This window comes from Nothoprocta perdicaria, unplaced genomic scaffold (genome assembly GCF_003342845.1).
Source record: "Nothoprocta perdicaria isolate Ctin4 unplaced genomic scaffold, notPer1 scaffold_80, whole genome shotgun sequence".
NCBI classification, from domain to species: domain Eukaryota; kingdom Metazoa; phylum Chordata; class Aves; order Tinamiformes; family Tinamidae; genus Nothoprocta; species Nothoprocta perdicaria.
Genome location: NW_020456088.1, coordinates 2,672,836 through 2,687,352, shown reverse-complemented (window position 1 = coordinate 2,687,352; position 14,517 = coordinate 2,672,836). Strand labels below are relative to the sequence as shown.

At 39.3% G+C, this 14,517-nt stretch overlaps 1 protein-coding gene across 2 annotated transcripts in view; it reads left to right on the top strand.

Annotated features, from left to right (window-relative positions):
• The window catches only part of CTDSPL (CTD small phosphatase like), a 67,964-nt gene that overhangs the window by 37,831 nt on the left and 15,616 nt on the right, over positions 1-14,517 (top strand). Inside the window, exons 2-4 of one of the 2 annotated variants that reach the window (XM_026051891.1) lie at positions 912-1,066; positions 7,697-7,729; positions 13,761-13,862. In XM_026051891.1, the coding sequence (XP_025907676.1) occupies positions 912-1,066; positions 7,697-7,729; positions 13,761-13,862 (290 nt within the window). The remainder of the gene's footprint in view (positions 1-911; positions 1,067-7,696; positions 7,730-13,760; positions 13,863-14,517) is intronic. The other variant, XM_026051892.1, reaches the window with a different exon arrangement.

The following is a 14,517-nucleotide window of genomic DNA, read 5'->3' as shown; positions in this document are numbered from 1 at the left end:
TAGGGGCAATCGCTTGTCCTTGGCGTGTTTCTTTTCTGCAAACTGTAACTTCTTCTGTCTACATTCATTTGCATCCTCAAAAATGATACACTTTGTGATTTTTTTAATGTATTTTATACTGCTAAGCCAAAAAGCAGATAAACCTGAGTGGTAGCCTTCTCTTTCCTTCACAGCATCCGGTTTAAACTTGATTGCAGGATCATGGAATGGTTAAGGTTGGAAGGGACCTCTAGAGCTCATCCAGTCCCATCCCACTGCTCCAGTGGGGACACCCAGAGCATGGGGCCCAGGGTGGCATCCAGGTGGGTTTGGAAGATCTCCAGAGAAGGAGACTCCACTTTGCAGCTCACAGTGCTGCTGCACAGTGTTTCCTCTGTCCTCCAGCAACTCTGTCAAACAGGGAGCAACCAAAAAAAAGCAGGAACATCTCAGATCTGTTCGTCGCTGTAGCTGACATTTAAATGCTCCGCATGATGTGACATATTTTGCTAGAAAGTATGCCCGGGCATCAGTAGGCATCTGTGCAGTTTTTTCTGTCCTGTTTACACCTTCGGCCCAAGATAGATTTTAGCAGCAAGTTTGCTCATGCAGTTTTTAGTATCTGCTTTGGATATTTTTAGGAGCACTCTCAAAATACTGTCTTAGAAGAGTATGACAAGAGGTTTGATAATCCAGAGATACAGACTGGTTATACTAGTGTCTTCTGGAAATTTGGAGCAAAGAATGTGCTGAAATAGAAGGGGACGCCTCAGGACAATGGAAAATTACTATGAGGTTATTCTGAGATCCAAGAAGGTCTTTGGAAGCAAAACCCACACGTGTTGAAATAAATTGTTATGTATCTGAATCTGTAACACCTGAGTTGGTTTTTCTGCTGTTTACTTACTTATTCATTTCTTTTTCTCCCCTAGTGTCCCAATGTAATATCAGCTTGAAGAAGCAGAGGAGTCGAAGTATCTTTAGCACCTTATTCTGCTGCTTTCGTGACTACAATGTCGAACCACCATCTACCAACAGCACCAGTGCTCTTCCTCCGTTGGTGGAGGAAAATGGAGGACTTCAGAAGGTCAGGCTTTTATCTTGTTTTGCTGTCATATAGATCTTCTATAATGTAACTCTGTGCTTCTATTTTTTTTTTCCTGCAACACATTTCCTTCTTGGGGGAAACTACATATTTTTGTGTGTTACTCAAGAACTGAATATTTTGGTTGTGAGTTGCTGATATCCATTCAACCCGGGTTTAAACCAAAGCTTTCTTATGAAAGATACTGGCACTATGCGTTTTATATGCAAACAGTATTCCAATCCTGAGTAAGGCATCTCCAAATAGAGATTTCTTACAGTATTTTAGTTCCTGACTTACCTCCCTGCTTTTGAATCTTTCCCAAATGCAGGAAGTTTAAAGTGACTCTCTCTGAAGCAGAGCAAAGCTGTGTTGAATATCACTTTCAGTGACATAAAGCTCTTTCAAAATGGGGGAGACCCACTATTCCCTTATTTAGTTCAGCTTAAGTCTAGACTTATCAACTTTTTGTTGTTTTGCCAGCTTTTTCATAGTTTACTTAATTTTAAGTTTGAAATGGTTGTTAAAAGAGTAACTTAAATGAACTCTTAGTGCTTTGAAGCATTATATTTGAAAGCAGTGCATTGCTTTGAGTCCTGCTGACTGGCATGATGGCTTATCAAGGTAAAGATGTATCCATGATGGGCAATAGCGGTAGGGATAAAGGACCCTCTCTTGTCTTCACCCTTTTGCTCTTCACACTGTGACTTTTCCGTATTTGATGCAACTGTTTCTTATGTTGTCCACTATATTTTACTTTGCTTCGAATTCTGCTGTTTATGTTCAAATTCTGTAAAACTCAGAACCAGACCAGGAATTGTTTGGGAAAGTAAGTTAGTGCCAGACACGAGCACTGTGTGAGCAAGTAAAGGTTGAGCTGCAGCAGTTCGTGCTGGTGTTGCTCCATTGCTCATGCACAGGTAAAGTACACTAAAAAAAATGTGTCAAGAAGAGGAATTGTTCTTGAATTTTTAGGCTACTTCTGCTAGTAGCCTTTCATTTTGACTGAAACAAGAAAAAATCTAACCTTGATTTACTGAAGGGAAAGCAGAGGAAACGGAAGTGTGCAAGCACACGTTCCTATAAAACAGAAAAGGAACAGGGAACTAGAAATATTTTCTTTGCATTCTGCTAAGGAATGGAAAAGAGGCAGAGGTCTTACTAATGACAAAGTTACAAATAAAGAGAAAACGAGAGTTTATTTGAATGAAAGATGTAGAGAAAGAGGAGTGTTATCTTTTTATAGAGACCGTGAGTTAAAATGGTCTACAGTAAGAAGTATTCATGTGTATCTTGTAAAACACCCAGTGACTTTCTGAATAGATTTTATATTGTGAGGGAATGATTACATGTAATGTTTACCCCAGTTTTCATCCTCATGCAGTGCTGCCTTAGTGGGTGGTTTTGAAGTTAGAGAATACTTGAACAAAGGCCCTAGACAAAAATCAAGGAATTCAGAGAATTACCAAAGTACAATTTGAGTAGGAAAACCTATTGAGTATCTTTAAAAGAATTATTAGAGAGAACATTTTCTCCAAATACAATTAGAATTAAATGCACTCAACATACAGTTCTTTGTAAAAGAAGTCAAGAATGGCTAAGCTTTTGGGGAATTCTTAAATGAGTGCAAGTAAATTTATAAAACTTGTATTTGAAAAGCAACATTGAAGGCTTTTAAGCTTTATATGTGGGGGGAGGGGGCTTAATGCTGCTTTTATTTTTATTTACTGAGTTTAAGTTCTCAAGTGGTGAGAGGTAAGGTGACTACCTATAGAAGAGACAACCTTGCAACTTGGTGCTTAAAGTCTCCTGTTGTTGACTGTAAGTGCTTGCTGCATTAGGTTGAACTGTTTTAATTCTTGAGCACTGTTCAAACTGTGCTGTATCTGCTGTCACCCATGCTTTGACATCTTAGTATTTATCCCGTCACAGATGATCTCTGATTTTGACCAGAATCTGTTCGTGTTGTGCCCCTTTCCTTCAAAAATGGAAAAAGGAAATTACACAATAATGTTAAACAGTTACTATTGGACATAGTAGCATAAAATGGATTGGGGGAACTTCCCCCTCTCTTTACTGTTCAGTAGCCTCCTGGCTTGGGGGTAGAGATGAAGACTTTTTTACTGAAAGGGAAGAAGCTGTGAAAGTTTCTGCCAGTTTCATAGAAAACTGAGTGTTTCTCTATGTTGGTCCTGGCATGTTCTTAAAATCGATGCAGTAAGTTGCTGGCTTCTCATCAGGAGTCTCAGTTCTTTCAATGTTAACCTGCTATGAAGGAGAGAAAGCAGAGGACTTTATTTATAAACCGGTTTAAAACACAGCCACCTTTCCCCTCGCGTTGGGGTAATTTTATGTGATTTTTTTTCCACTATTAGATTTTTTTCTGTTCGTTTGCCAGGTGATGCTTGTTTAAGTGTCATGTCCTTTTTCATAAGGTTGGAAGAAACACCAGCTAGGGGTGACTTTGCAGAAGCAGAAAGTTAGAAAACAAAGTGCCACTGACTTTTATTCCAATAGGAGAAAAATGAAATTCTTTCAAGAGCACAGTTCATTTTTTAGAACATCTTGCTGAGAAGCTGCCTGTCCACTCTTTTTTACTGATAATGAATGGTCTGTTCTGCCTCCAAAGTTTCAATATGACAGTTTTTTCAGTAGTAACTTGCATTTAGTGACATTATTGTACGCTTACTTGTTTTTCTCAAAATGCTCCTTTTTTTATTCCCGCACAAAGATACATTCGAGGATGTGGTAACTGTTGCAGTGGCTCTACCAGCCCGTCGGCAGCTCGGGTGCGGAGTCAGACGTGCCACGGGGAGAACACAGTGTTCAGCCCTCTGAAATTCTTGCTACTTCTTTCCTGCTTTCTCAGCAGCAGGCAGCTCACCAAGACCTTCCAGCCAATTTTTTGGGGAAGGAGTTTTGGGGGGAGTGCTTTCATTTTTCTATGAATAAAGTCAAACCTCGGTTCCAGGTTTTTAATGTGGCAGTTGGGCTCCGTGTGGGTTATTCCTGGGTATGTCTCTAAGTTTGCTGCCGGGGGGGTTTGTTACCTGGGTTTGAAGTGTTTGCAGTTCCTGATTTCAGCTGCAGACTTAGTGGAGAGAGAAAAAATGGGAAGAGGAGCCCACTTGTATCCAGCTTTTCTGCATCACTTTTAGTCGTGGTCAGTGAGGGAGCTAACAAGTCCTTAGGCTCATTTCCAACTCCTTTTACAACCCAGTCCCACCAGAATAATTTCTGCTTTCGATTCATGCTTGGCTAGAAATCAAGCAGATGGCCGTGAACTAGGGAAAGGATTTTGTATTTGTTGGATTGGGAGAGAAGGTCTTGGTCCATCCTCCACAGGGAAGAAGAGAGAAGAGGTGATTCTGGGGCTACCAGATGCCCCCACTGCTTTCCCTGTGAGCTGAATGAAGCCGGAAGGGCAGAGTCCTTGGATTTCCACCTCGCCCATCCCATCAACTCCAAAAGTTAGATCTCCTCCCTCATTGTTGTGTGGGTGATTTTTGGGTTGGGTGTTTTTGGGCTTCTCTTTTTATTTGCTGCTGCAGGCTGCTGCCAGCTCCAGGGTGAAAACTGTTTTGTTGACCCAATGTCTTCTAACCTGTTGCCTCTAACGCTGTTTGCTCCAGGGAGCTCTATTTGTAAGGACCTAAACTTGTTGTGGAAATGCTCTTTATCCCACGTCGATAGAGTTCATCAGGGAAAGATGAGTAGGCTTCTAGGGAGGACACTCTTGAGCTCTCCATTAGTATATCCCTCCTCCAGGAGACCCGAAGGTGCAGCCTGAGCACAGGCTCTTTATTGGGGAAGCTATTGCCTTATTTTTGGAACAGATGTGCCACCCAATTTGCTAAGTGAGATGGGGATAAGTAAGGCTACTTTTATCTCCTGCATAACCTGGTGTGGCAGATGTATGTAAAAAACAAAAAACCCTCTGCATAGGTATATTTTCTTCTTCCACAGTCTTGGCCTTCTCATTCTAACCTCTTTTTTTGCCTCTTTCCCCACTAAGTTTTCCATATTAAGAGACAAACCTTGATAATCCAATCAATGGAGGAATGGCATGGTGGAGGAAATAGATTTTTAAATATATATATATACACACATATATACATACACACACATAAAATCTCCTCCATTGGTGTATTTGCTATATATATATATTTATATAGTTTAATATAAACTTATACTAAAGAGTTGTTTATAGTGAACTTGTTCATTTGACCATCTTTTCCAAACAGGTTGTTTTGTTAAATGAAGCTGAATTGTTGGCCTAAGCCTGCTTTGTAGGGGACGATTCTGAGCAAGTGGCACCTGAGCCCTTTTGAAAGGTTGCCCTCGAACATGCCACATACAGTCTGTCACTTGGCACTTGTTGATCCTATAGGCTACCATGGACAGTATTAATGTATGTGTGTATGCACTTCTGAAACTGTTTCCTGTAGCTCCCCTCAAGTGGAGTGGCTAAGGAAAAGATTATTGTTCCATAAACCTTGAAAAACTGATTGCAGCAGCCAGAAAAATCAGTTCCTGGGTATCTCGGTTGCACAATGGGGAAATTGTGGCCTTCTCAGAGCCACTTTGTCCTATCAGCAGCCTCTAGAGCTCATGGAAGGACTTCAACAAATGCGGTCATCTGCCATTTATTTCAAAATGCAACATTACGACCTACTTCCCTTCCTGTTCCAAGGCATCAGGAAATAAGGCAGGGCACTTTTTAAAACTGTTTCCCACAGCAGGTTTTTTTTTTCCATTTTTTAAAAGCATTTCTCAGCTCATGGGCACTTACATTTTACCAGAATACCAGTGGATTTATCTTTCTGCCTTTATTTTTTCCCCCCCACTTACCAGTATCATTTAAAATTATGTGTGTCCTTTAAGGTTCCAAGAAAATACACTGGTTTTCCTCAAGAAATTTTTTATTTAGAGCATTCTGCAAGAAAAGTAGAGCTAACAATGATACACTGCTTTATCAGCTTTGAAATCCTGCAGTCTCATGGAAGTCAATAATACTGCTGGTTGCAGCTCTTGTTGCAAAAAAAAAAAAAAAAAAAAAAAAAATGCCAAGAAAGAGCAGGTTACCCTGCAAACATTGCCTGTTGACATTAATGGAAAAATGTGATATGATTTTGTTCCACAGCTAAGACAATCTTGTTCTGTAATTGTGAATATGCTGTTTTCATCAGCTGACAGAAGAGAAGCTCCCGTTGTATTTTATTTTCTCTAACAATGAATGCAAAAAAAAAAAAAAAAAAACTTAAAAAGGGGGGAGGAGGCAAGACAGGTTCACAATCTGTTATTCTGCCTACATAACCATAGCCTCGATAACAAGGATAACAACTGGCACCTAGTCAAATTTGCTCCTTTGTCGAATGGCATGCAAAAACTTCAGATAATGTTCCACTAAGTGGATGTTAACATGCTGATAGTTTTTCTGTTTTTTTCTCCCTTTTACAATGTTCTTGAGAAAATTTCAAATCTCTTTTTATAGGTACTTTAGTACTAAAGTAAATATTTCATGATATTTTCTGTTCCTTTGCTTCTTCATCAACTTCTTTCCTTTTGGGTCCGATTTCAGTAAAAGCTTTTGCTGTTGCAATAATAAAAAATATCTAAGTGCTTTAAAAATGAGATACTTCTGTTGGCCATTATATGTCAACATCGTGTTAGATTCCAAAACAAGGGAGCAGGAGGCCTTATCAGCTGGAAGAGCTGATCTTAAAAACAGTTCCTTCCAAGGAGAAGTCAGTTTGCTGGTGACCAGAACCTGTGTTTTCAAAGTAATTAGAAATAATAATTTACTTTCTACCTAAGCAACATCTGTGATAGGGAGGCCAGCTTTCTTCTGATGTCCACCACAATGCAAACACTTGTTTTTTGGGGGAAATGGGTTATAAGAAATTGCCACAAATATGTTGCATATCGAGATGGCCATGCAGTGCTCAGCTTGGCTGCACTTGGAAGCTCATGTTGGCCAAAGTCCTGTTCTCTTGCCCTTTTTTTTGGTGTTTCCAATGCAAAAGTGAGATTGTGGGAAGACCACTGAGGCCCTTGCAGCTTGCTGGCCAAAGGCAGTAGGATTCCTTGGATCAGTTCAGCTTCTTGGGGTGTCTTTTGGCTGTTGCATAAATGAAAACGTGGCCTTTGCTGAGGCAGGTGCCTCAAGGGAAGTTCACCTGGAGCACTGGGCTTTTGCCCTGCCACCAGGGTCTGATTGAGCTTCTTATTGCTGCGATTGAAGAAGTGAATCTATATATATGTATATATATAATGTACATTTATATATATATATATCTGCCCATACATATTTATCCATTAGCAGACCTTCTAACTTAAAGCAGAAGTAAGCTGCAGTTGATGCAGATGCTTCTTATTATCATCTCTTATTAATCATGGCATGAGTTTTACCAGTTTTGTCTCCTAAAAGTCATAAATACCAATATACTAACCAGTCATTTTAGCAACTAAAAATGCCAAATCCTTTTTTTCCCTTTTTTTTAATCCTGATTTCTTGAATACTTTGAATTTTTGGTTTAAAATGTTTGAGTGCTACTTTTACTGCTTCAAACCTTTGTTTTACCCTTTGAAAGCCATTACCCTTGCAGTAATTTTTTTTTTCTTTTTCCCCAGGGTGACCAGATGCAGGTCATGCCTATACCAAGTGTATGTATTTTTATCCCTTTTTCTTTTAATAATTTTCATAGCTTTTGCTTTGATACATTCTATGTTGCAGTCTAACAGGTCTGTTTTGTGTTGCATGTTACAGGATTTCATGTTCTAGTGCAAAATGGTGTACTTGGCAATGAATTGAACCGCAGCAGATATACAGAAAATAAAAGAAGAATTTGGGTTTTATACAGTTCTTTTTGTCGCAGTTCAAGTTTCTGATTTTTTATCATTTTCAAAATTTTGACATCTGAAAGTTCAAGTTACTTATTTAAATAGAGACAAGAGGTGATTCATCAGGACTACCAGGATAGAGTAATGAAAAAGCTTTTCTCCTTCTATTTCCACATATTTCAATTCAAAAAGAGTTAGAAACACAATTCGTCTTGAGACGATGAGTTTTGGGCAGATTTAAAAAATACCCTCACTCCAGCTGCATTAATGCACTTGTTCAAGGAGGTGCTATCATTATCAGCTCTTGTTTTATGGACCTCAGTGTTTCTGCTAATCTTACCTGGATTAAACCTGGAATGCAGTTTGGCATCGGAATCATTTTTCAAAACTCAATGGAAGGAAAGTTATTTGACTGAAGCTGTTTGCTTAGTTACCACTAACCACTTTTTATCAAAAAGCAGGTCATTTTCTGCTTTTGTTTTTAGAAAAAAAAAGAAAGGCTTATGCTTTTTTAAAAGCAGCAAATGGTTTTCCTTTCTGAGCCCCTTTACCACTTATAATGGTTTATTGCAGAGTTCTCTGGGACTTAGCAGAGCTTGTGTGGGGGATGCTGACCCAACCTCCATCTGGAGATGCTTGGTAGCTCCAAATACCTGAATAGTCCCTGAGACACCTTTTTTATTTCCCTTTTTTATAGCCTAACATTGTAAGATCTCCTGTAAGAATCCTGTTAATGCTGCAGCGTGATGGTTTCAAGAGATCACTATAATTATGCAGATAGCTTCCCTCCTTCATCATTTTTTTCAGAGATCTAAGAACTGCTCTATATATTTTTTTATTATTCCATGATATTCATTCTGATATGGTTATATTGAATTCATGCCTGCTCCCTGGGATTGTTAGGTTGCAGTAGTGAGAGTTTGAAGTCTCAGCAGCTCTCAAATCTTTGGTCTAAAAAGAAATGTTTGATAAAATATGTATTCACATACATAGAACTTGTACATGTGCGTTTCTGTGAATACCAAACTTCAAATCTGTGAAAATAGCGATTGTTAAATTGCTTTTGCTTTTATTTACCTGCCAAGTTCTAGTTTGTCTTTATACCTGTTATATTGGCAGTCATCTGAAACACGTCTTCTGGCTGTACTGTCAACCAGAATTAAGAATAAATATAGATATTAGTGAAATAAAAGTTGAAACAGAACATGGAGAAGCTCTCAGTTACAAGCCAGTACCACTTTCTCGAATACAAAACATCTTAAAGCCTGAAATTAGATGCTTTTCTAGGACAACATTGAAAGCAATGTGAGGTTTGGGCAGTGGTAGGAATATTGATGTTTCAAGATTGTTTTTACTAGCTTCAAGAGTTTTTGGTGGTGTGTTATAACTTTTCTTAACCATATTCCCAGTATTTTGCTAAAGTAGTAAATTTATTTTATCTTAGCATTCTTGACATATGGTTCTCAGTGAGTAGGTGACGTTAAATATGCGCATTCCTCTTTGCATGTGTCATCTGCTGCCTTCTCAGCAGGCCATGCAAGTGTTGTCAAGGAATTAATGTTAATAGGCAGTGTGGTGACATTTACTATCAGGATATCAGATTGCTTCTCCGTGTCAAACAGGCAAAAAAGAATTAGTGCATAAACCTCTACATAAAACAGAAGTGTGCTGCCTGCACGGCAAGTGATAGGAACAAAGATGCAAATCCAACGTTGTATTTAGAAAATCCCCAAATTTAAGTGGTGTTTTTTGTCCTGAGCACTGAAATGTAGAGGCCCCCTCTGAGACACTCTTAACCTCTCTCTGAATTACATGTGTGTATTGGGAGGAGATCTTCTTAAAGGACAGAGCAAGATGGGTCACACTAAACCAGACATTTTTTTTATATGATTCATTGCGTACGTAACCACTTCAGGTGTTAACCATTTTCTCATCCATAAGCTTCTCAAGTTGAAGTCTCCAGTCAATATCCAGTTGAAGTCCCTGTCATGCATGTGTGAACTGGGCCTGTATGCTCAGATCACCTGTTTGGAAACTTCTCTGCTTCCCTGCATACATGCACCATAGCAGAAAAGCACATTTTTATGCTAAATGAGCCTTTCTCTGTATTAATAGCACTTCATTTAAAAGCTTCAAAGTGTGCTTTAATGTGATTATTGACAGGGAGAACTTCTCGTAGGGGAGCATTGCAGCTTAACTTCAAGTTAAGTTCTTCAGAGTGGACACAGTGTGACTCCTGCTTAGAAAGAGATATGATAGAGAAATCACAGCAGAACCATACTTAAACTATTGTTTTTATTTTAATTTTTTATTTTTTGAATTAAAAGGTGCATGAAAACACAATGCAATTACATTAAGTAATCAAGTTGCAGCATCTTTGAGGAGGACAGAGGGCAATTTAAAATCCCAGCATTGCGGAGGAGTACTGAAAATAGCCTGCAGGATCCCTGTGGAAGTTGAAATTCAGCATCTCTACCCACTCCTACCAGTTCCTTGCTTTTAGCTGTTCCTTCAGAAGGAGGCCTGTGCACTGCCTGCCTCGTAACAGCAGCTATCTATATGTTTTAAGTTGGAATAGTTGATCTTCTATTAGAGCACTCCTGTGCAGGGCTGCTGGGAGCAACCATCAGCTGTGCTGTGCAACAGAAAGTGTGAACTGGGGGGATGATTTCAGCCGAATGAACGTGCTGCCCTTGTGCCAGGGAACATTTTCAGCATGCAAAGGGCTTCTCCATCCTGCTGCTTCCCTTGATGGGAAGCGCAGACCTGGAGGTGAGAAGGGCTGCGATGCGTTTATACAGTCACCTTCGGAAAGGTTTGTGTTGACCTGCTGTTCATGCTGCATACGCAAGGCTGGTTTCCTTGCTGTTTGTGTCCTGTTTTGTTTGTCGTCAGGGAATATCCTGCTTCCACCAAAGCCAGGCAGTGCAGCAGTCCTTTCCCTGGAAAGGCTGCTAAGCCCATCAGCTTAATAGACCTGGCTGGAATGCCGAAATCCCAAACAGTGACTAGCTTAAAAGCTTGAACTTGTATACAGTTTATATCTTAGTGGAACTGAAGACCAAAAAGGGTCTTGCAGTTCGAAGATGCTGCTTTTTATTTTTCAACCAAGTTTTATGGAAAGACTTGCAGTATTTTGGAGAGTATCACGCAGTAAATGTGATTTGCTGCTAGTTGCAGCTCGGTACTTTTGGAAATCTTAGTTATCTTTAAAGCTGGTATGTTTAAAATGTCGTTAAACACCCTGACTGTTCACAATTAGCTATGATGGGAAACATCTACGGGATGTGAATAGCGGGCCTTCAAGTTTTCTCAGCTTAGTGGGAGAATCAAAGTGCAATATTCAGTAACATTGCTTTTTTGCATAAAGGTTTTGCTAGTCCTAATAGGTGGAAATTGCTCTAGAATCAGAAAGCTCAAATGGCAAAACAAGTGAGCTGATATCACATACACAAATCCTTTAAGCCCCCCAAATTTCATCTTCACTCTGAATTTCTACCCCAGATATTTCGCACTCAGCTGCAGAATGCAGAAGCTTCAGCGTCCTTGTCCCTGGTACATTCTCAGGGAGCAAAAGTGTTTTCCAGGATGAAGGCAAAAATAGATGAGGTTTTTCGAGGTGATAAAACCTACCTCTGATCTTCAAGTGTGCAAACAATAAACCAGGTATCTCAGTATCCCACTTGGAATGTGGGATCAGGATTCAGTAAGGCCCAGCTTGCGAAGAGTCTGGTGTTGCAGGTAAGCGTTTTCCCCTCCCGCTTGCTGCTGTTGAGACAGCAGAGGTACAGGTAGATTGGAAAAAAGGGAATAACCTGTCACCGAACAGGCAGAGGAATCCAGATTCCTTGCATGCAGAGTCTCACATCATCATCATAGTCATCTCTGTGGTCATTTTTTTTTTTTCTGAGGACAGGCTTACTAGTTTGCAGATAAAAGTCAAAGAAAACTGTGGCATGGTAGTAGTCATATTTTTCATGTGCTTATTTATAAATAAAATTTCCATGTTAAATTTCCATGTTAAATATTGGAAAAGAATTTGTGCAGCAGAGGACTGTCTTGATGGAAAAAAGATCTTTCTCAAAGCACAGGTGCTGAGGAATATTATCCTTTAAATGCAGGATGCTAATAAACCTGTTGTCTGTGTAGCTTGTAACCCTGCATCCTTCTCTATTACGGAATGATTAGGTGGTGTGCTTAAATACATTTTAGATTTTAAAGTGGGGGTGAAACACTTAAATTCCTTAAATTTGTTCCTAACCTACTGTGCAAATTCATTCTCTAGCAAACAGGCGTAGGCAGCGCTCAGCTGCTTGTGATAGTCACGTACCCATGGGACCCTCCTTAACCTAGAGAGGCTGTAGCATAGTAACTTTCCTGGTGTTTTTGTTTATTAAATGCTGCAGTTTATTTACTGCTAAAAATTTGGGCCCATTTAGGCTACTGTGATGAATGCAGAATCTACAGATATTAAGCAGCAGTAGGTCCTTGATAGATGTGTGTTGAGAGAGGATGGAGGAAGCGACTTGTAAGCAGAGCAGCTTCTGTTTTGTAAGCTGAGGAACCTTGATGTTAATGACCAGTTTCAGTGAATACTCTAAAAAAAATTTCCCAAGTACTGGTACTTTGGCATGTGATTGTTCCTTCTTTTTTAATCCGGACTCTTACTTATTTTAGGACAAGCTATTTCATTTAAATAATAACTTACAAGAAATCGTTGACCAGGACTCACCTGGAATAAGTTCAGTGATTAATAAAAAAAAAAACCAATCTGTTCTTGTTGCTGGATTGTGCTTGGTGGGTATCTACTCATCTGTTCGTCATACCACTCTGTGCAAATGTGGTGACCTCACAGATGTCTGAAAATACCTCTATAAAAGGCTTTTGTGTCAAAAAAGAACAAGGAATGTGATAGATTCCTTAGCCTTAGAGCAGTGTCATCTCAATAGAACAGGTAAAACAATAGCAAAAGAATGGAGCAGACTTCTGTGTCCTGTTTTTTTCATTATCTGTATATTTAATTTCCTGTCAGCTCTGAGCTTCTCCTGACTCATGCTTTTCAATGAAAAAGATCCTTTTCATTCACCAAAAAGTCTCTTTAAGCCATTGACAGCAATATAGAAATGCTTCAGCTCCAAATGATACTTATCACAATTTTTTGTTCTTCCAGAAACTATGCAGAACCACAGTTCTGCAGTTACATTCAGAAATGTGTTCTTAATTCAGAAAAGTATTCAGAAATTTGTGGAGCTCCTCCTTCACGTTGTATAAATGGCAGCATTTTTGCAAAGTCAGTACCCTAGCAAGTGGCAAAGGTTCCAGGGAGACACATTCTGCAAGAGAAAATGAACTACATTGCCTTCCTTTAGAATTGTTTTCTCCGTGGGAGCATGTATCATAGCAAGCACAAGAAATAACAATTTGTATAAATGTCCTACTGGGTTGGAGCGGGCAAAAATGCGTGCTTCCAGTACTAGTATTCACTTTGAGTTAGGGTGCCAATGGCAACAAAAATTGAGGTGTGTGGAAAAGATGTCATAAGGAAAAGGTGTTCCATTTTTCAGTGTTGTTGTTCTGCTAATAGTGGTGTTTTGTCATCTTCGTTTCCAATGCTTTGGATAGCATTCTGCACAAGCCTTTCACTTTTGAAAAGCAGAAAAGCCTGTATGGGTGTTGATTGCATGAGCTGTTGATTTCCATATGTGTTCTTGCAAGGAGCCCAGGAAAACATTTAAATTTGATTCATGTTTTTCAGTCCCCAGTGAGTATTACCAGAATAGTAATGTTAGTGGGAAAGAGCCATTTGAACAGAATTTACATTTTTTTTTCCTTGTCTTTTTATTTCTTTCTTTAGCCTCCAGCTAAATACCTCCTCCCGGAACTGACAGCATCAGACTATGGGAAGAAATGTGTGGTCATTGATTTAGATGAAACTTTAGTGCACAGTTCATTTAAGGTACGTAAACTTATAAGGGATCTCTTGCAACTCTGATTCGTTTAGTGATCACAGCACAAACTGTTAAACCTCTTAACACTTGCATGTTATCTAGTCTTGCAGACTCATAGGGGATGCCTGGTGACTTGTTTTCATTCACTATTGATTGGGGCTGCAGTTAATCTAGGAGAATGGAAATTCAGCACAGTTTTACTCTAGGTAAATATCCCTTAAACCAGGAGTTCTCGAGCACCAGTGTTTGCTGTGCTCCACGCCAGGGTAGAGTGTTTTCAGTATCATAAGTAAGTAAATGTCAATCTGACATTCCAAATGTAGCTCTTAACTCTGTTTTTAAGCGCTGAACTTTCACAACAGGAAATCAAACAGTGTTTTAGCTGTCGCTGATGAGTCAGTCATGTTGCAGAAGCAGCTTTATAACCCCTTCATAACTGTACATGTGGTGGGTGTAGTGGTGTTTTTCTGTTGTTTATAAAGGAACTCAATACAAATAACCTGAATTGATTCAGAGTACTGCTAGTCTCTCTGATCAGCAAATGTCAGACATTATAAAGCATCTTCTAGTTTTTTGCACTGATTGTGAAGAACTTCTAAGAATCAATAGTATGTTTCCTTAGTAATAGCAGGGCAGAGTCACCACAAATTTTATTGTCCTCTG